This window comes from Poromitra crassiceps, assembly GCF_964638095.1.
Source record: "Poromitra crassiceps genome assembly, chromosome: 23".
Taxonomy (NCBI): Eukaryota; Metazoa; Chordata; class Actinopteri; order Beryciformes; family Melamphaidae; genus Poromitra; species Poromitra crassiceps.
The window spans coordinates 1,065,189-1,086,134 of record NC_139639.1 but is presented as its reverse complement, the minus strand read 5'-3'; the positions used below and the strand labels follow the sequence as shown (position 1 = coordinate 1,086,134).

The 20,946-nt window shown below is 43.6% G+C and overlaps 1 protein-coding gene across 1 annotated transcript; it reads right to left on the bottom strand.

Moving 5' to 3' along the window:
* Positions 1–57: 57 nt before the first annotated feature.
* On the bottom strand, positions 58–18,971 carry LOC310796905 (regulator of nonsense transcripts 1). The gene is made up of 24 exons (XM_083659149.1): positions 18,629–18,971; positions 17,887–18,023; positions 16,871–16,960; positions 15,824–15,991; positions 14,978–15,158; positions 14,665–14,826; positions 14,130–14,217; positions 13,755–13,853; positions 13,367–13,475; positions 12,442–12,601; positions 12,025–12,143; positions 11,687–11,851; positions 11,140–11,254; positions 10,759–10,902; positions 9,803–10,016; positions 8,611–8,728; positions 7,949–8,105; positions 6,789–6,931; positions 4,994–5,168; positions 4,648–4,729; positions 4,048–4,209; positions 3,558–3,814; positions 2,943–3,065; positions 58–2,801 (listed from the first exon to the last, which is right to left on the bottom strand). The coding sequence occupies exons 1-23, from the start codon at positions 18,797–18,799 to the stop codon at positions 2,946–2,948; spliced, it is 3,336 nt and encodes a 1,111-aa protein (XP_083515275.1). The 5' UTR covers positions 18,800–18,971; the 3' UTR covers positions 58–2,801; positions 2,943–2,945.
* Between the last annotated feature and the right edge of the window lie 1,975 nt (positions 18,972–20,946).

Sequence of the window (20,946 nt, the reverse complement as noted above, 5' to 3'; positions counted from 1 at the left end):
GAAATGTGAAGTCACTTGAAATGAGCAAAAAATAAGCAACCATTTATTTTTCCAAGGACAAAAGTATAAACAGGTGGTGTTCTTTGTGAGCAAAGGCCTAATTGATAACTACCAACCAACCAATTAGCAGGCATAAAACAAAATGGTGCAGACCATTTTGGCCAATACAAAATACAGCTCAATCAATTCAAACAATAAGCCAAATAAAGATTCATTCTCATTTAACACACAATGGAGAAGAGGAAAAATATCCCTAACAAATGTTTGTGAAGGATGTGCTGCTAATTTATTTATCCAGTTTATATTTTCCTCGCAGGGGGAAAACAACACGGCAATTTGTGTCTAATAGCTGGTGCCCCTAAGGAAGGACGTGCATGTACCAGGTAATAACAATCTCATAGTGGCAAGGGGTTACATCAAGTTACAGAGTAGGGACATTAAGCAGCTTATGAACACTGGTTGATAACCATGCATAATTATAATGAGCAAAATATGGTATAATATTGATTTGATGAAAATGCACCTACTGTGCCGGTGCCAGAAACTGACCTGGGTGGAAATCGCTTTTATCAATAGGGTCAGAAACACTTATTCAAATCCATGCGTCTGTCATTTGTCTGGCAGATACGTACTTTTCATCACTTCCATTGTGCCAGAGAGCTGTGTGTGTGTCTGTGTTTTGGGGTGGATATTAAATATCAAGTTCATACCTTGGAAGCAAATGAGATATTGATACAAGCAGGGGGGCATGGAAACTTGAGTGCCCATCCAAGGCATGTGAAATGAGAACATACGATACATGTAGACTACTGTAGCTTGGACACAAGCGTTTACTTAAATTTACCAAAGTTATAGAACGAGCTAGCTGTTCTGTTCTTGACAGGGTGCACTAGTATTTGAGACATTCATTTTCACTACATTCTATAAGTTCAAAACTTAAGGACAGCAAGTAAATAAACTACAGAATGAAAAGTGCTAACAAAAGAGTGCTAACAAAAACTAAATTACACCCTCTGATGGGTCACCATGTTATAAGAATAATTTACTAAATGCCCTTATGCCAAATAGCAAAGTACAATTTATAATTCATTGACATTCTGATATGCACCTCAAATGGGCGATTCCTTTTATATTGGGAACTAGGGATATCCCAGTTGCGTGATGTCACACCTGAGTTCTGTGCGTTCCATTGAAACATTTGGGAAACTAGCCAGGGTTAGCTCTAGCCAGGCTAGCCATTGTTAGCAATAACAGTTGATAAACAACGCATTTTTTGTGGTATATTGCGCATACAAACACTGTAGCAACATGTCCCATTTGTTTTGAGATGGGACAATACTAGAATTTAACTTATGTTTGCCGTGAAACTTTTCCATCTTCCTTCCTCGTGGTGAGTTATGGTGCAAAGTATACACCTCCACAACAATCACTAGAAATCTAAGTCAATCATTTCTATGATTATAATCATAGAATCGTATCATGCTCACCAGTGGCTTTAACTGAGATGAAAGAAAATCTCATGTCTGTTTATCAAATATTAACTTGGGACTTTTGGGCAAGAGTATTTGAGAGTATTGCTTTGACTTATTTTGGGCATGTGCATACTGTATGCTCAAGAGCAGCCCAGGCTGCTAGCTTAGCGTATACTCGGCGGCTTCAGCGCCGGTGGTGAATCTGCTATGAGGCTTTTCATATAATTTGGAAAATTCAGGTCAAAAGCATCATTGCTTCATTCAATTATAAGATGGTTAATGGTGCTTGTCTTTCACTCTCCTTTTTGTACTACTCAAAGATACATTTGAAAGAACAAAAACAAAATTGTCTCACGAAAACCACTGATCTTTCAAGTCCACGCCTTCAGATCTGGAGACAAAAATGTTTTTCTTTAATATATATATTTCATAAGAGCTAACTCCACCACTTAATCTTTGTAGACCACCTTGAGAAAGACCCGACTGGAAAGACGGCCAACGTCACTACTGTAGCTTCCCCCCATTCAGAACCTCAATGGAAACAAGACTTGGAAAACTTTCCAACTCAAAGCTGAGAAAGAAAAGGTGATGATCCGTTGTTATTTAGTCCCCCGAACTTCATTTCGGCTGTTTGAGGCACAACGCCACAACCAGTTCTGAGTTCTTGGGGAACTCGCTTCTCTCTCAGACATGTTCAAATGCAGAGCGCGAAGCCTGGATTCAAACTTTTGAGTTTAAAAAAGTTCCCATATGAGCTGACTGCTTCAGAAGTTGCGTCCCCTTTTGTTCCTCTCGATTCACGGAAGACGTCCTCTTGAGTTAGCATGGAGGACATCCCGGGTGAGAGACACCTCTTCCCCCGTCTCTCTCAGCTTTTTTGGAGCAAGGTCCCCAACCACACTACTTGGAGATCCCCAAGGGTTCAGGGGCATAGGAGGAGAACATGACAGGGTCGCCCCCCTTTCTTTCCCCCCCCCTCCTTCACCTTCCGCCCTTCGTTGACCCATCGAAAGGTCTCGCCTCTCCAACCGCGCCGCTCCGACGAACAACAGCTTTCTCCTTCGCCATGTCTTCGTGTGTGAGCAGCAGCAGCAGCGCCTCCTCTCCTCCTCCAGTCTCCCGCTCTCTTCCTGTCCAGCCCTACTCCCATCTTGCTCTCACTCTTGTGATTGGTTGGTTTCTCTCGGTCTCTCTCCTGTTACTTTCACACAGTGGTGCTTCAGTTGTAGCAGTGGAAAACGGGTATCCATGTTTGTTCTTTTTTGTATTTACCCAGATTAAAATACCGACGAACTAAGCTCAACACAGGCTTAGCTCCTTTCCAGCAAACTGTCAAGTAAAGGGGGAAAAAAACAATTAACAAAAGAGAAAACACTCATTAATAATTTCAACATATTGTAAAACACATTTTGAATATGGGGGGGGGGGGGGGGGGGGGGGTTAGCTTTTGTCCAGAGTGGAATCTCTTACAGTCTAGTACTGGGACAGTCCAGTCACACCACCGTGTTGGTAGGCCCGCTCCCCCTGGTAGGTGGAGTCTTGAGACAGAGCCACATCAATCTGGGACTTGAACTCGTCACCTAGGTAACTGTCCTGTAAAGGGAAAAAGCAAAAAAAAAAAACGTCAGTCAGCAGTCACTCCTTCAGTCCTTTCCAGGCAGAAAATGAGTAAGTGGTTTTAGCCAAAATAGAGAGGAAAGCTTGGATATACCCTTGTATTGGAATATGTATGCTAGGTCATGCGGATTGAAGACTCTAAATTGCCCATAGGCGTGGGTGTATGATGTACATGTAGTATATTATGTAGTAGTATGGTATATAGTGATGTAATAATATGTATATGACATGTATTGTATATGATAGGGTATGTAAAGCCCTTAGAGACAATACTTGTGGTAAAGGGCTATAGTAAATAAACTTGACTGGCAACATTGGCATTAGGTACAAATTGCAATGACTGTAAACAGCTTGCCTCAAAGTGCACCTAGTTAGCACTTTCTATTTTTAAAATCTCTTGAATACCAAATTAATGATTAAGATTCAAGATTTATTCCCAACAGTTGAGGCAACAATAATCACACAGACCTGTGAGAGTTCAGGCTGGGACAGGCCGGGTTGGCTCATCTGTGAGGGCTGGCTCATGGGAATGTATCCCTGGGTAAGAGGCCCCTGGGAGAAGGGCTGGGAACCCAGGTCCTGGCTGGCCTGGCTGCCGCTCATGTGGCCGTGCTGTCCGCCACTGTGGTTCCCCATGTTGGGGCGGTTTCTTTGACGGCCACCTCGAGCCGCGCCGCCACCTCCTCCACCACTGTTTGCTTTGCCTTTCATACCTCCACCACGACCTGGAGAAAAATCACATCAGATGTCACGTTTTCCAAGAACCGTGTTTTTGAAAAGTGTTCCAGCACTAGAACCTGAACAGAAAGCAGGCCTTAAAGTACACATACACCTGTCTGCTGTGCATGTTAACACTTATCTAACATACAGTATATTAAGTAATCATAGGCACATTTTTAAATGGCTCTATTACAAACCAAAAAGTTCTTCCCAAAGTACAGCTTTATTTCTCTCTCACCTGCGGTGGGCCCGTTGACTTGTCCCAAGTACCCAGGTGGAGGCATAGGGGGCATCACAAGGTTGTAGGGAATGGGAAGGTTCATGGAAGCCATGGTAGTGGGCCCGGTACCAATCATGCCTATCTGGTCGTGGGTCTGGAAGTACATGTTGGCCGTACGCCCTGTTGGGTAAGGAAGCACAAGTTAAACGTACAGTATGCCCTATTTAAGTATTTGGTTGTGTGCAAAACTAGTCTAGTGACAGATGACCGTACGCTACGCATAATTGTTTGTGTGTTTATATTTCAGGGGTATCAAACAACCATCCTTGAGGGCCGATGTCCTGCAGGTGTTTGATCCTCCCTGACATTTAATGAGCCACACCCAGTGAGACCAGGTTGGAGACCAGGATTGAGACCAGGTGTGAGACCAGGTTGGAGACCAGGATTGAGACCAGGTGTGAGACCAGAGTTTAGACCAGGTGTGGCTCATTGACACCTGAAGGCCTGGAGTGTGAAACCCTTGGTATATTTAGTTAAATATTGCTAGCCATGATCCGGATGATATAAGATTATATTTTTTAGGAGAACAGTAAGGGTGTTATGTGAAGTATTCCTCACCATTGCTGCTGCGGTCATAAACAGATCCGGGAATGAGGGCCTCCCTGGCATCATACATGGCAGTGCTCATGAATCGACCACCCTGCAAAACCATAAGAAAAGAGACATGGCTACTCCTAGTGTCGTCTAGCAGGGTTTTCAGAACATGCTTCTGCTTCAAAGTCTTGCATGCACAAAGAGACAATATACATTTATTATCTATGACTTGCTTTCCTTAACTGGATCATTTTTCAGGTGGGACACATGAGCCTAGGTATCATGACGTAAGACCAAATCTACTCTGGTTCCTGGACTGAGAAGTTCTGTCTCTCTCACACGCACGCACACACACACACGCAAAACTCACAGGGTTGACGGTGTTGACCAGCTTGCGAGGCTTGCTGAATTGCATGAGACTCTCCCTCAGGTTATTCAGGGGGCCTTCCACCAGGACCTTCTGCTCCTTGTAGTAGTTCAAGAGGTGGTTCCACAGGGGCTGCTTGGACAGGGCCTTGGGGTTGCCCACAATGATCACACCATACCTGCAGGACAGAAGAAGAACACAATTATTTTAAATGACGAGAAGCAAAAAAGAGGCATGATAATGAAGGATCTTCTACTGCCATAAAATAATCTGTAACTCAGACTATGACCAAATTTGGTGGATAGGTTTCAAAACGGCTCCACTCCTCGGGCAACAAGAATTATACAGATGCCAACGTTGTTTTACCTGGCCCTGGTGAGAGCCATGTTGTTTTACCTGGCCCTGGTGAGAGCCATGTTGTTTTACCTGGCCCTGGTGAGTGCCATGTTGTTTTACCTGGCCCTGGTGAGTGCCATGTTGTTTTACCTGGCCCTGGTGAGTGCCATGTTGTTTTACCTGGCCCTGGTGAGTGCCATGTTGTTTTACCTGGCCCTGGTGATTGCCATGTTGATTTACCTGGCCCTGGTGAGAGCCATGTTGTTTACCTGGCCCTGGTGAGAGCCATGTTGTTTTACCTGGCCCTGGTGATTGCCATGTTGTTTTACCTGGCCCTGGTGAGTGCCATGTTGTTTTACCTGGCCCTGGTGATTGCCATGTTGTTTTACCTGGCCCTGGTGAGTGCCATGTTGTTTTACCTGGCCCTGGTGATTGCCATGTTGTTTTACCTGGCCCTGGTGAGTGCCATGTTGTTTTACTTGGCCCTGGTGAGTGCCATGTTGTTTTACCTGGCCCTGGTGAGTGCCATGTTGTTTTACCTGGCCCTGGTGATTGCCATGTTGATTTACCTGGCCCTGGTGAGTGCCATGTTGTTTTACCTGGCCCTGGTGAGAGCCATGTTGTTTTACCTGGCCCTGGTGAGTGCCATGTTGTTTTACCTGGCCCTGGTGAGTGCCATCTTGTTCTACCTGGCCCTGGTGACTGCCATGTTGTTCTACCTGGCCCTGGTGAGTGCCATGTTGTTCTACCTGGCCCTGGTGAGAGCCATGTTGTTTTACCTGGCCCTGGTGAGTGCCACGTTGTTTTACCTGGCCCTGGTGAGTGCCACGTTGTTTTACCTGGCCCTGGTGAGTGCCATGTTGTTTTACCTGGCCCTGGTGAGAGCCATGTTGTTTTACCTGGCCCTGGTGAGTGCCATGTTGTTTTACCTGGCCCTGGTGAGTGCCATGTTGTTTTACCTGGCCCTGCCATGTTGTTTTACCTGGCCCTGGTGAGAGCCATGTTGTTTTACCTGGCCCTGGCGAGAGCCATGTTGTTTTACCTGGCCCTGGTGAGTGCCATGTTGTTCTACCTGGCCCTGGTGAGTGCCATGTTGTTCTACCTGGCCCTGGTGAGAGCCATGTTGTTTTACCTGGCCCTGGTGAGAGCCATGTTGTTTTACCTGGCCCTGGTGAGAGCCATGTTGTTTTACCTGGCCCTGGTGAGTGCCATGTTGTTTTACCTGGCCCTGGTGAGTGCCATGTTGTTTTACCTGGCCCTGGTGAGAGCCATGTTGTTTTACCTGGCCCTGGTGAGTGCCATGTTGTTCTACCTGGCCCTGGTGAGTGCCATGTTGTTTTACCTGGCCCTGGTGAGAGCCATGTTGTTCTACCTGGCCCTGGTGAGAGCCATGTTGTTTTACCTGGCCCTGGTGAGAGCCATGTTGTTTTACCTGGCCCTGGTGAGTGCCATGTTGTTTTACCTGGCCCTGGTGAGTGCCACGTTGAGACGCCGGGGATCATTGAGGAAGCCGATGCCCTGGTGCTCATTGGCCCTGACACAGGACAGGATGATGAAGTCTTTCTCTCTGCCTTGGAAGGCATCGACACTGGCTATCTCCACCTCCTGCAGAAAGAGTGAGGAAAGGTTAGTGGAAAAAACTGGTTCATCATTTTAGTGTACACCTGTTATAGACTATGAGAAATATTATTTTCTTGTCTCCTGCATAAAATATGGAACTTATTACTAGGGGTGGCAAGATGCATTGATTTAATAATCAACGATCCAACTGCATCGATTAACAGTCAATCAGAATCAGAACCGGAACCAGAAAAAGTTTATTGATCCCGAGGGGAAATGCTACAGGCATGGAAAAATATCAACATAAGCATCAAACATCGAAAATATCGATATTAATCGCTATGACCCGCCATAAAATAAATAAACATTATGCTTTTACTAAGAAGAATAGATTGTTTTTCATTTAAATGTCTAAGAGCTCAACAATAAAATTGTCAAATGATATTTTAGTTGCTTTTTTTTTACTGATTGTTTAACTCAGTGGTTCTCAAACTTTTCCACGTCAAGGACCCCTAAACTGACACAGACTAGTCACTAGACCATGGACCCCCATTTGATCAGATTTTGTCCCAGGGTCCCCATCTGATAAGATTTTTGCTTTTAGATGTTTTATTACAGAAAGTGTATGAAATCCATCACCAAAATAGTCATACATTCTGTCATTGTGTTACATATGGATGGAATTATAGTGAAGTTAATTTGTCATTAAAGTGTATTAAACCTTCCTACTAGTCTCTCATGATTGAAAAGAGATCATTACCCTTTTTGTTGGGGACCCCCTGAAACCACTTTGAGAACGACTGGTTTAACTGATTGTGGGCATATTAAATCGCATCGTTGTCAAATGAATAGAGATCGGATCGCATCGTGATCAAACTTGTGATTCCCCACCCCTACTTATTACTAAGTATTTTGACATTTGATTCCGCTGGCATTCTAAACTGGACATATTACTGGGTTTCATACGTTCCGTTGGTTATTGGGATACATTTGTCACCTTTCCACTGCAGGGATTGTTTTGTCATGATACCTGGTAGAGCTTGGTATGTTTTGTCATGATACCTGGTAGAGCTTGGTATGCAGAGAGCCACTGAACTGCATGTACTGGACCAGATAAGAGCGCTGGCCTTCATAGGGGGTGATGATGCCAATCTGGTCCGGTTTTGCTCCGGCCTTCAGCAGCCTGGTGGTGATTTTCTCCACATTGGATGCCTCAGTCCTGGATACACACAACAAGTATAGGGATCACATTACGGAGAACACATTGTTTTGATATTAACGAAACATTTCAGACAAAAAACGGACAATGCTCATCTGAAATAATGTACACAAACTGATGTAACTGCAATATCTCTTAAAACTTGAAGGTCCAGTGTTTGTGAACACCTGAGACACTGTACTGTGTAAAACTGCAGTGTAGTTAATGACTATTAGTTGAAGTGATTTAGGAGAATGTAGAAAACTGATCAACTGTACTCTTAAAATGGCAAATATAAAAACAAGAAAAGCAAGCTATTATATATATATATATATATATATATATATATATATATATATATATATATATATATATATATATATATATGTGTGTATATGTATATATATATATATATATATATATATATATATATATATATATATATATATATATATATATATATATATATATCTTGTTCCTTTTATATTAAATTACTAATTAGCATAATGATCAAAGAAGGTGAAACCTGTTGAGATAGGAGGTTCCAGAGCTGGCAATTTCCTCCTGGCCTTGGGTGACGTAAAAGAACATAGGCTTGTCAGGCTGCGGCCACTGGAAATCAAAGCCTTTTTTAATCCGGTCCGCTGCAGGGGGAGGAGAAAACAGATACGACTCAGAATAACTGATGTAGAACAAAGTACACCGACTCACACGGTTGTGGAAGACCACGGGCTTGTGATGTGCATGGCGCTAGTTGTCACAGTCTCCCTTTACAGGATCAGCTGGGAGAAGCGACGACAGCAGCCTGAGCCAAAGGTCTCTTCTGTTTTTGTCCAACACAATGAAATCTGGGAAGGGACTATGGACTGTCCCCAGTCCATCTGTCTGTCCGTCACGCATATTATGATCTTGGATGCCACTGATTGGATTGTTAAACTTTGTGGAATGGGGAGAGCAGCGAACTAAGAAAGGCTAAATGGGCAATATAACATGACGTCTGGGCATTTTACTGTATGCTGAAGTCTGGGCAGTAGTTTGGATGACTCGCACCCACTCCACGACGTGCTAGTCAAACACAGGAGTACGTTCAGTGAGAGACTGATTCCACCTAGATGCAATACGGAGAGGCACAGGAAATCATTCCTGCCTGTGGCCATTGGTCTATTTAATGCCTCTCTTAAAAGAGCACCTCGGAGACGCTCAGTCTCCCTGAGACTGAGCCAGCCGATAGGTTAACTGTGCCTGGCTGAGCCACGTGTAACGTATAGGGCAAGCCGACAATATAAATCACGTGCAATATGTGCAATATGTGCAATATGTGCAATATGTCAGGTGCAATAATGATAATTGACACGGAATGTATACTATACTTACTCTACGTATTTGTATTTTGCTACTTAGACATTCTACTTATTTTTTGCTTTTTGCTTCTATCGCATTTACTAGTTATTTATGCTATGTTGTGTTTTCTGCTTATTTGCTTAATATTGCATTGACTACGGTTTATTTTTATTTGATTTTATTTTATGCTATGTGTGTTCTGTGAGCGAGCTACTGTAACTTGTCCCAATTTCCCCCCGGGGATCATTAAAGTCTTTCTGATTCTGATTCTGATTCTGAAGGCAGTTTCAGTAGATTTACTCGTGCTGAATAGGCGCTGCCACGATTGAGCGTCCTCACATTAGATTTCATACCCTTGTTGTTCCCGTCTGTCTTACCAGCAGTGACTCCATTCTGTAGGGAGCCCTCGTAGAAAATGTTGGAAGGGAAGGCGCTGAGGGCCGGATGCATACGGTACTGGACCTGCAGACGGATGGGTCGGATCCCCAGAACCACCAGACGCTCAAACAGCGACTGGGACAGACCTGCCTTGGCCGCCTTCTTACACATCACCACAGGACCCAGCTGGCAGTGGTCACCCACCAGGATCAACTGTGGGGGAAAACAGATGAGTACCGAGTTAGAACAGAAGCGATATCAAGAAGGAAGAACAAGGCGTGTGGACACTGGATAGTCGGGTTGAGAGCAGTTTTTTTAAGGATCTCGTCATTTTACAGCATCTGTGGCAACACTGCTTACTCTGTGTTTTTTCCATCTGACAACACAGACACATCAAGCCTCACAGAATTCAACTTTGCTTCACTTATAGGCGATAAAACGAGACTTCAGCATTTTGGACTATGGCAGCATTTGGTGGTGCTGTCAATACTTGTGTTCACGAAAAAAAAAAAAAAAAAGCACTAACCATGTGTAACCATGTGTATATCATTTTGTTTAATCTTTTTAACTATTAAAATTACTGTGATTTTAAGTTATTCAGTTATTGTTTCTGAAATGGCAGTATCACAAGCCATCAAATTGCATGATGGCACAGTACAAAGATTTAATTCTGTCAAGGTCACTGACAATGGGTTAGCGACCTACACAGACACCACCATGATGACATTATGTCCTGCATACCATGTACCATTGTGGCGGGAAGAAAGATTAAGTCCATTATTAAGCAAAACAAATATTACAAACAGATACTACTCATTGTCTCTTATTAGAATGTATTCTGACAAATGGGGCATCGCTGTGCCCATCATACCTGCTTGGCCCCCAGGCACCATGCATTCTGGTTCATACCTGCTTGGCCCCCAGCACCACAGGCACCATGCATTCTGGTTCATACCTGCTTGGCCCCCAGCACCACAGGCACCATGCATTCTGGTTCAGTGGCCTGCGTGCTCTCATCAATCAGGATGGAGCGGAACTGCATCTTGGCCAGGCGAGGATCCCCAGCCCCGACGCAGGTGCTGCAGATCACATCGGCATTCTGGGAAGGCAAGCAGTGGCACGTTTCAACTCATTGCTTTGCAAATCATTGGCGTCAAGTTGAACTGGGCTTTAAAGTAGCATAGAATCAATACTAGCAGACAGTGGACCTGAACAGATTAGCAAAAGAATCATTAGGCCCTTAACAAGAGTACAATTTGTGTGCTTAAGTACTGTCACAAACAGGTCACTTTTGGTAGGACTTGGGTTTTGAGTTTGGCAACAGAGATCTCCATACCATAAGCAGCTCCCTCTCAGCAGTGCGCTTCAGAGCCCTGTAGCGCTTCTCGTCTGATGAGGACAGCTCTCCGGTCTCATCCTTCAGCTGTTGGAGCTTCTGGAGTTCTGGCATACTGCAGCAGCACAAATCATTTCAACACATGGCACTGAGATCAGCGCCAATGCTGAACAGGTTGTACTACTGAAAGGGTCTGGAATCGTTTTTAAGCCACCATTGATTACATTGGCACTTCCTGGAACTCCAATATTAATCCAAACTCTAGCCAATGCCACCCCCAGAAGAAATCAGTAAGAAATATACAGAATGTTGCCTGGCAAATATGACAAGTTTTTCCTAATCTAGACCCTGCTGGTGGAAAGGGGGGGTAAAAGAAAATGCATGTTGACATCTCGTGCAAGCTGTGGAGCAGAAGTAGAACTGACAAATAACAAAATACTACTTCTAGCTACTTACAAAAGACAAGGAAAAAACAACCAGATATCAAAAAATGCCCCATTGAAATAACTTTAGAAATTGTATTTATCCCCAGCAGGATGTGTGTTACCTGTCCATGTTGCGGGTCTGGTTGTGCAGAGCCAGGAAGGACACAGGTGAGTCGATGGCCTCCCTGCTCTTGGCACACAGCCTCACCACCTTCAGCCCCGTCTGGTGGATCTTCTCAGTCAGCTGGTCAACCGCAATGTTACTGGGAGCGCACACCAGCACAGGCCTGGAGGGACACGTTATTGCAGCATCTTAGTGACTATAACAACACTTTTAATTAACTGCAGAGTAAACACAAGTAATTGCTCACAATCAAATCAAATACCAATGCTTATGGTAATAGCATGCTCAATGGAAACAAACTAAAACAGAGGAGAGGCAGCTGTGCATCGATCTTACCCATTTCCCTGTCGAGCCAGGTGGTACACTATGGTGGCCGAGGTGACAGTCTTCCCCGTGCCAGGAGGACCCTGGATGAGACTGAGGGGGCGCTGCAGCACGGTCTTCACAGCATACACCTGCATTACAACAAACCACAATCATGTGACGGACAGGACCTGACAAGCGTCATATGTGTAAGAAGCAAAGCACTTGGGTTACCTGGATAAATTGTTATTCAATTATTATTTATTTATTACTTACCCTGGTATTTTTTTGTTTCACCTATGCCAATTTGCACCCCCCCCCCCCAATGTAATAATAGTGTTATTTGTAGATTGTAATTAGAGTTGACCGTATGTAGAATTTCCAGGTGTTGGACTGCAAAAATGCCTCGCCGACCACATTTGAGTTTTCATGATCTTTTCTCCAGCTCACCTGGGAGTGGTTGAGATCAGGCAGGCCTTGGGCGGTGAAGCGTTTTGGCAACTGGCACTTGATGACCACATCCTCCACCTCATGGCCCAGCAGTTTGTGGTAGATGTAACCAGACACAGACGTCTCGTCCACAGCAAAGGTCTTCAGGGCGCTCTGCATCCTGGATGATGGAGACACAAGTATAGAATAAAGACCCATCCTTCAGTGGACTTCTTAAAACCTAAACTATGCAAAAAGAAAACTGCGTAAGGATTAGTTTCATTGTATATGTAATGTATTTAAAAACATCAATAGAAGTATTTTACTGCACACTGAAAAGCTTCAGACACCAGGCTTGGTTTGTAATCTCCCATTTTGAAGCCTCCAGTTTGGCGTTTTGGCTGCTGCCAGCTTGGTTATCAGTTATCACACAGCTCGCATGAGGCGTTTTGGCCGCTGCCGTGTTGGTTATCACACAGCTCGCGTGAGACCAGGGTTTTCCCACAGAGCCGCAGCTTCACCTGCTATTGGTCCGTGATTACGAGCTGTGACAGGCTGAGGCGACCTGTCAATCACGTCCCAAAAACAGTCTTTGATATTGTCTATTTGACTCTAAACACGTGAGGTACATCAAAATTCACCGCCCATACAGTTGTTATGAAAGGTGAAGTTAGCTATAGAGATCAAAACCATTTTTTGAACCAGGCTGTAAACATGTTTATTTATGCTGTAAACTCTGTAAAGTGGCTATTGGAGGAACTGCGGTTTTTAGTACTTCCGCATTGGCCTCAATGTGACAAAGCCTGCCTCCTCGGTCTGAGCCAGCTTTTCAGTATGCAGCAGTACAGTGCAGTGCTATGGTGTGGGTGTTGACTTCCTGTTCCTCTTCATACATGGAAAGAAATATGATCTTATTCAAAAGACGTGTGTCTGTTCTTTTGAATACCTGTCAAAGGAGGTGGACTTCCACACAAAGTCCACCTGGAAGTTGTGTGGAATCTCCACTGGAGCCCCGGCGCTGCTCCTCAGCTCGATCGCGATCTCATCCCCATAGTCTCGTACAGACAGGTTAAGGAGGATGCAGAACCTTCCATAGCACTCTCTCACATGTTGTAACTGTTATGACAGTGTGCTTAGCCTATTTTATTCAACTGTGATTTGAAGTAAAATATTTAAGTGAACCGCAAGTTACTAAGTTAAATGCAATATGTGAAAAGTGATATATATAATATATATATATATATATATATATACACATATATACAGTATATATATATATATATATATATATATATATATATATAGTCTCCTGTAAGTAACAGTGATAAGGATACTGTCTGGCACTTTGATGACATGTCCAATGCCTTTCCACAGAGGGGCCAGGTCTCCTTTGTACCTCAGGCAGATCTCATCTCCCTGCATCAGTCGCATATCTAGAGGAGAGCAGAGGATAAGGCGCACAAACCAAACCACAAAAGGAATAACTAAGTGAAAGCCATACATATACTGTATGCATGTATGTATATATGTATGCATGTAAAATATAACAGAAAATTTGAATGCTTTCTGCTTCTTCTTTTTTTACTTCAGTTACATCTGCATGCTTCGATAAGAATGCAAAGATGTTGAAATTAAATGACGAAGGATCACTCATAGACAAACCATGACGATGACAATGACGGTGAAGATGAAGAAAAACAACTAATTACCACCTGAGTCCGTCTTGGGAAGGGAGAAATAAGCAATCCGCTTTTTATTCAGCCCCAAGTCCCACCTGACTGTTATGTTGTCTTGAGTCTGTTGAGACAAAATTAAAGCAATATATTGAATGTTTAAAACGAGCAGAAATCAAGTTTTCATGATGTCAAAATCACTGGATGACAAATACCCTCAGAGTATACAGTTCCTGTGTTAATTCATTTTCAAAACTTCCAAATGCAACACAAAACATAGGCGTACGGTGATGCGTACATAGGTTAAATAGCTTCACTTTCTTTACCATAAATGGGGGGGAGGTCCTGAAATTAAATCACAAATGAGTCCTTAAACGATTCCATCCTGTACATCTCCACTTTTGAAGCACCCTTCTCAAATGGTTCAAAAAGGAGAGTAGGAGGTGAATAATGTGAATCTCTGCTTAAAGCAAAGAGTGATAGGCATGCCACGTTTGGTTATGTTTATAATGTGATGATGGCATCCCCTTTCATCCCCATTCAAAGCACACCCTGCTCAGTTGTACAGGACCTGGGACTCTTTGAGTTTCTTATCGTAGTCAGCCTCCAGCTTGACCAGCGGGCCGAAGATGTTCTGGTACTGGTAAGCATCCTCGTAGCGGAGCAGGACGTGCTGAGGCTCCTCGTCCACACCAGGCTTCTCCAGGTCCTCCAAGGTCGCCGTAGGGTTTTCCTGCCAAGAAGATTACGAACACACACAAAAGATCACTCGTGAGGAGTAACATGGAAAGAAAGGCAAAACACAGTTGTATTACTAGTTTCACCAGGTGTCAATAACTTCTATGACGGGGCTCTGTGTGCGAAGACAGCTGAGATGGCCGTACCTTCCAGAGTTCCTCCAGTTTGTTGATTTGCTGGGCGGTGATCTGGCGTGCCCTGAGCTGCTCTTGCTCCGAGGGGATCTTCACCAGCCAGGACAGGAAGCAGCGGTCCTGGATGAGAGGCTGCCACTGGGAGCTGTCCCAGTTGATGTCCTTCAGGCTGCTCTGGCTGGCACATGGCTGCCTGTGTCACCACCAAAACAAACATGTCAATTGCTATTTTGTCTTTTTTTTAAGATATACAGTACTACTGATCGCTGGAGCATGGTCTGCTACAAAACAGCGCCCCCTGGAGCTGCTGGGAAAACTCACTGTCTGACTCAGGGACATGTCAAGGGTCCTCTGTCTCCCCTCCCTACTCACTGTGGTTACTCTTACACTGTTATAAACAAGGATGGAAACGTGCAGAGAGTGAAAAAGGGGGTTCTGGACAGTGCACCTATTATTGGCTTATACTGGCCTTTAAGAGATATGAGGGTATTGGAATATAATACTAAAACTTGATATTTTGGCACAATTTCAGATTTTTATGTGCACTAAAGATTTATGGTTAAATAAATATGACCTCTTTTGCCCCTAACATAGCATGGTTCAGGCTACAGTATTATAGAGGCCAGGGTTTCCGTTTCATGTGCCTGAGTAGGCAAAATATAGATCCAACTTTTAGAGTCTTATTATTTCATTACAGAAAGTAAAGTTGCCAATTGTCATATTTTAATAGTCTAATTCCTTCGCCTGATAAGCTTGCCGTTGGCCGTGTAAAGCACAGTTATCTAAAAACACAGTCTCCTTACCTGCACTACATGGATCAGCATCAGCTGATTCTAGGCAGGTGACCTTTGACCTTACCTGCACAGCAACACGACCACTGAGTCGGCCTTGGCGGGGATGAAGCCCAGTAGGAAGACGTTGCGACAGCCGCAGTTGTAGCACTCCAGCACCGTCTCCCCCAGCGGGCCGTCTTTATGCAGGGTCACCTCCTTGGACTTGGCTCTCACCAGGTGGTTCACAATGTGGCTGAAAGAGAAGACAACGGAAAATGCTCTTTATGGACCAGATGGACGTCCACAAAAGACTAGTGTCCTCTATACAGTGAGGGTCTATGTATGTGTGTGTGTGTGTGTGTGTGTGTGTGTGTGTGTGTGTGTGTGTGTGTGTGTGTGTTTACACTCTCTTGCTTTCCAATAACGTTTAAATACAGAGGACTGTGATCATTGGAACACATAAGTTTAGTTTTGTAAATAAAATAAATGTATTTATGTTACAAGCACCATTCCAACCTCTTTAGTGCTTCTGAGAGAAAGTATTATAGTAATAGCAATAAGAGTTTATGTGACTCATTTTTTAATTGAAATGCAAATTATTTATATGAATATGAACACAAGATGAATGTTAACACAAGGCATTTAAAGGGGCCATAACTTGGCTTACACTTGGTGAATTGTTATTTAATTGGTGAATGTATTGTATTGTACTGAATGGTTGCACGATGGGGAGCCTGGAATTTCGTTGTGTAAATTCTTATGCAATGACAAATAAACTACTACTACTACTACTACTACTACTACACCAGCAACTGTGCTACTATGTGATTATTATCGACTTGAGCACGCTGACTGCAATCTGTAGCACCAAAAGTACTATAGCAATAGGCGGGACATGCAGCATCACTACTAGTGCACAACACTACTGATGGCAATGCTGCCCACGTTCAGCTACAGCAATAGCCAACTTTACCATGCTATAACATGAGGAAACCAGGTAACTGACTGCAGGAAATGAGTGGATATCTGGCCAATGTTTTCTGATTTTATTGATCTTCCCCCAGTTCATTTACTAAGTACAATAACATGATCAGGAGGGCCAATAGAAAGCTGATTCGTCAGTGAAACTTACCTGCCGGATGTATTTCCACGGCCGTTGCAAAACCACTTTTTGCTAGTGTTGCAGTAGACCACACAAGCCGGATCGTGAATCCCACAGTAGCTAAAGAAGAGAAAGAGAAAGAAGAACCATCATTTAAAAAATGAAAGGTGTCAGAGAATGATGAATGCTCCACTCAATCAATATGCATATTTAATGAGGTGCCCCAAAGTCTGCCAGAGAGAATGCCCACTCCACTGCCCAGCAGCTAGCTGCTTGACTGACTAACATCTTGATGCCTCCATAAAAAAATTATATATTGGTACGCACTACGCAGTGGGTGGGACAATTAAGAGAGAAGGATAAGGCCATCACGCTATGCCCCACAAACTTTCTGCAACTGGCAACAAAACACCTATTGATTTGATTGATGTTGAAAGAAAGAGCAGTACCATCACTTTTTATGGTCTAAGAAGTCACAAACTCAAAGGTAAGTGACCCCTTATGCAAAGTACCTCCGTTTGCCAATGCATCTAGTTAAGACAAATGGACATGATTGAGAAGCCAGTCATCCTCCTGCACTGGACTTCTTTGGCACAGCCAACGTGATGGCTAACAGCTGACAGCCAGGTTGTTAGATGGGCAGCGTTACACCTTACTTGCACTGTTGTGAGCAAGTAAGGTACGGGACAGATGGAGGAATAGATCTATGTGTTGATTACCCTTGAGTTATACTTCTATTTGGTATGGCATTTGACATGTTGCATTTAAAATGATATAATATATAATTTACTTTTGAACTTATGATACTGCAAAATTGAGATAGTTCAGCTTCCGACATGATGTCCAACAAAAGAGGTCTTGTAATAAGCATGTGCACAGGGGAGCATAGCAGTAAAACAGTTAAAACAAATTAGATGAACTATCAAAAAGTGAAAGACACTCCTTGTGAGTTAAAAAATACATAGTAAGCTGCTTTTCCTGACTGAAATAAAATCGATGCAATGACACCCACACAGCACCTGTCGCACGTCCCCTTCGTTTAATACCTGCAGGCATGCACAGGGAGGTCCTTGGTATAGTAAGTGTCCTCTTCATCTTCCTCAAAGTTCAACTCCGCCAACAGCTGGCTGGCTTTAATCACAGGGTCGTCTCCATTCTGCAGCACCCCATCAGGGCCGTTAACCTGAAGAGACAGTTGTACTGAATCAACAAAGATGCACTGCAATCTAATGTCAACTCTATATGGGGGTGGACTAAAACAGAGAGATCACAGAAAAGCAGCTGCGCAAATCAGAAATCCAACCAGCTAAAGAAAGACAGATAATGTATTTGTGTTAAAACACTTGCTGTCTACAGTAACCTGCTGGCTATTATGTCCATAGAAAAGTTGCTGACATCAAAATCACACTACCTTATTGCATCTACAGTACTGGCCTTGTCTGAACTGTGTAGTTATTTATTGCCGTCAGTGACGGGTGTTGTATGGGGGGTGCTGCCTATAAATAACTGAATTGTGTCTGTGTATCTGGGCACACAGACAAATTCCTGGCAAGGGGTGGTATGGCAATACACTACTATGTTGATATGCTAGCTGTGAGAGCATGCTAACTGTGCGAGCTAGTTAGCAAGTACGCTAACCAATTAGCAGGATAGCTGCATGGTAACAGATGAAACGCATCATGCTAGCCAGAGTTAGCCCGCCAGCGATGTTGTTAAGCTAATTCCGGTTATGTCAACAAAGTGACGGGTCTATTTTGGCGCCGATTTGGCGCGCACAAGCACACGAACCTGGCCGTCTAGCTGACTCTGGGTCTGGCCTTGGGTCTGGGTCTGACTCGGCAGGGTGAAGTCGGTGAAGTCGTACTCGGAGCCCTGGGTGTCCGCTCCCAGCAGCTCGGCTTCCTCCGTGTCCAGGAACGTTAGTGTCTGCGAGCTCGGCCCGTACGCCTCAACACTCATCTTTTTTTTATTTATCTCCCACAAAAGCTAGAAATCAAAAGCGATTTTAATCCGCTTCGGACGATTCTTCCTTCAACTGTTGCTAGTCCGGAAAAAAGCCCCGAACCATTGAGAAAGTGAATTAATTAGGAATTGCCCAAACACTGGTGGAGGGAGAGAGAGAAAGAAGAGAGAGAGCCCGACTCCCACACTCGAACTGATGACGTAACACGTTGCTGTAGAGCACAAGAAGAGGAGTGTCCGTGACGTGTACACACTGTAAGCATTTTAACAATTGAAAGAATATAGATATAGAGTACTCATTCACAAAGTAGCAAGAACATAAGAATATCAGAGAAGAATAAAATATGCATGAAATTAGTCTATCAGTTTTCTAACCAGGTCTCTGGTGTACAGTAAAGCAAGTAGACTTTGTAAATGTGTGTACTTTGTGTACAGTTGACACCAGAAAAAATACAGTATAATAAACTCTAGTCTAGAGGGATGCGATTCAGATTCACACTGATGCTTTGAAATGTCATGCAGCTACTATAGATGGAAATAAATACCACAGAAAACCATACAGTAATACATATAGGAATATTATTGAGATTTTTCACCTAGGCTGTTCTTGTAGCTATGTTTTTAAGTGTGGACAATAAACAAGGCAAACCAAAGGCAACTTCGGTTTAGGCCCACCTACGTCGTGTACCAACAAGGCGACCTCATTCGAGGAAACTACATCTTTCAACAGCCCAAGTTTGGCACTGATGACATCATCACCATTTCAACAGCCAAATGTGGCACTGATGACATCAGTGATGACATCATCAGTGATGACATCATCACGGTTATCCATTCCTGACTGACTGAATGCCTGACTCACTCCAAAACGCCTTCTCTTGACCACGCGCTGCGTAGGCTGTGCACATGGTAACAGCAGCCATTTTGTGTCTAAAGGGCAGGGTAAACACAGGCACAACCAAAACATTAATGAGGGCCCCAGCACTGGAACACCTAATGGATTGGAAGTTGGAAACCCTCATGAATGTTTTGGTTGCACATGTTTACCCTGCCCTTTAGACACAAAATGGCTGCTGTGAAACAGGTTAATTGCATTTGTGCAAATAGCAATTACAAGTATGTCATCTGAATGTGGATTTTAGACTGAGGACAAACTGAGAAATAAGCCAATTTAAGGTGTTTTAATCACAGATAATTTGCTTTGCAAACTTGCGCTACATACACAAGACAGACATGTTTCCATCAAAATAACAAATACTGATTGCATGTGCAGAAAGTTCCCTGAGATAAACACATGATTATAAGTCTGGATTTTCCAAAGTTTCGATTCCAGTCATTTCAGATTCATCACCTTTCGCTGGAGCACACACAAAGAACACTGGAGGGTGGCAGGATAATAACAACACAATAATAACCAACGGGAACTGAAAGAATTAGAGGAAATCACACACAGAACTAGTTGAAATAGTGAAAAACCACACGCGCACACACACACACACACACACACACACACACACACAGGGGAAGGATGTGACTAAAAAAGTCTATAGAGGAAATTGAGTGTAACCATATTCGGCTTATAGTTACAGCTACAACGTACTAGTATAGTCACAATGTTCATATGGCCATAAATGTTCTTGTGTTGTCAGTAAAGGCCTATTTTCCATGTTCAGTCTTATGAAACACAAACACACACACACACACACACACACACACACACACACACACACACACACGCACACACAATACTGCCTATCAATGGCTTTGATCTGACCAGACCTAGAGTAAATGGATGCTGAAGAGTTCTGGCTTACACAGTGGGAATCAGACCGTTAACTCTAGCACCAGCAACAACCACACAGGAGTTTAAGATTCAAAAGTGCTGTACAATATCAGTGAGTGCAATCTGTGGTCAGGGCGTCATGTTTACAGCAGACTGGTGTGCAACCGTTAGCATTTTTGACATACATATTTTAATTGCCGCTGGTGTTATTGTTAAAGGAACCCAACTCAGACAAACCGTACTCCTGTGTGCATTTCAAATGTGCAAAACAAAGTTCCTCAAATGAATGCCATTAGTTTTCCATGGCTATGTAGTTGATAAGTTAGATTGTCCTCAGGGTTTGTAAGAGGGGCAGATGGAA

Excerpts from the sequence above, each read along its gene's own strand:
- LOC310796905 (XM_083659149.1), bottom strand. The coding sequence starts at position 18,799 with ATGAGTGTTGAGGCGTACGGGCCGAGCTCGCAGACACTAACGTTCCTG. Across the intron at positions 13,854-14,129 it reads TCCCAAGACGGACTCAGGTG|ATATGCGACTGATGCAGGGA; the intron begins GTAATTAGTTGT and ends GCTCTCCTCTAG. Across the intron at positions 10,903-11,139 it reads CTGAGAGGGAGCTGCTTATG|AATGCCGATGTGATCTGCAG; the intron begins GTATGGAGATCT and ends TTGCCTTCCCAG.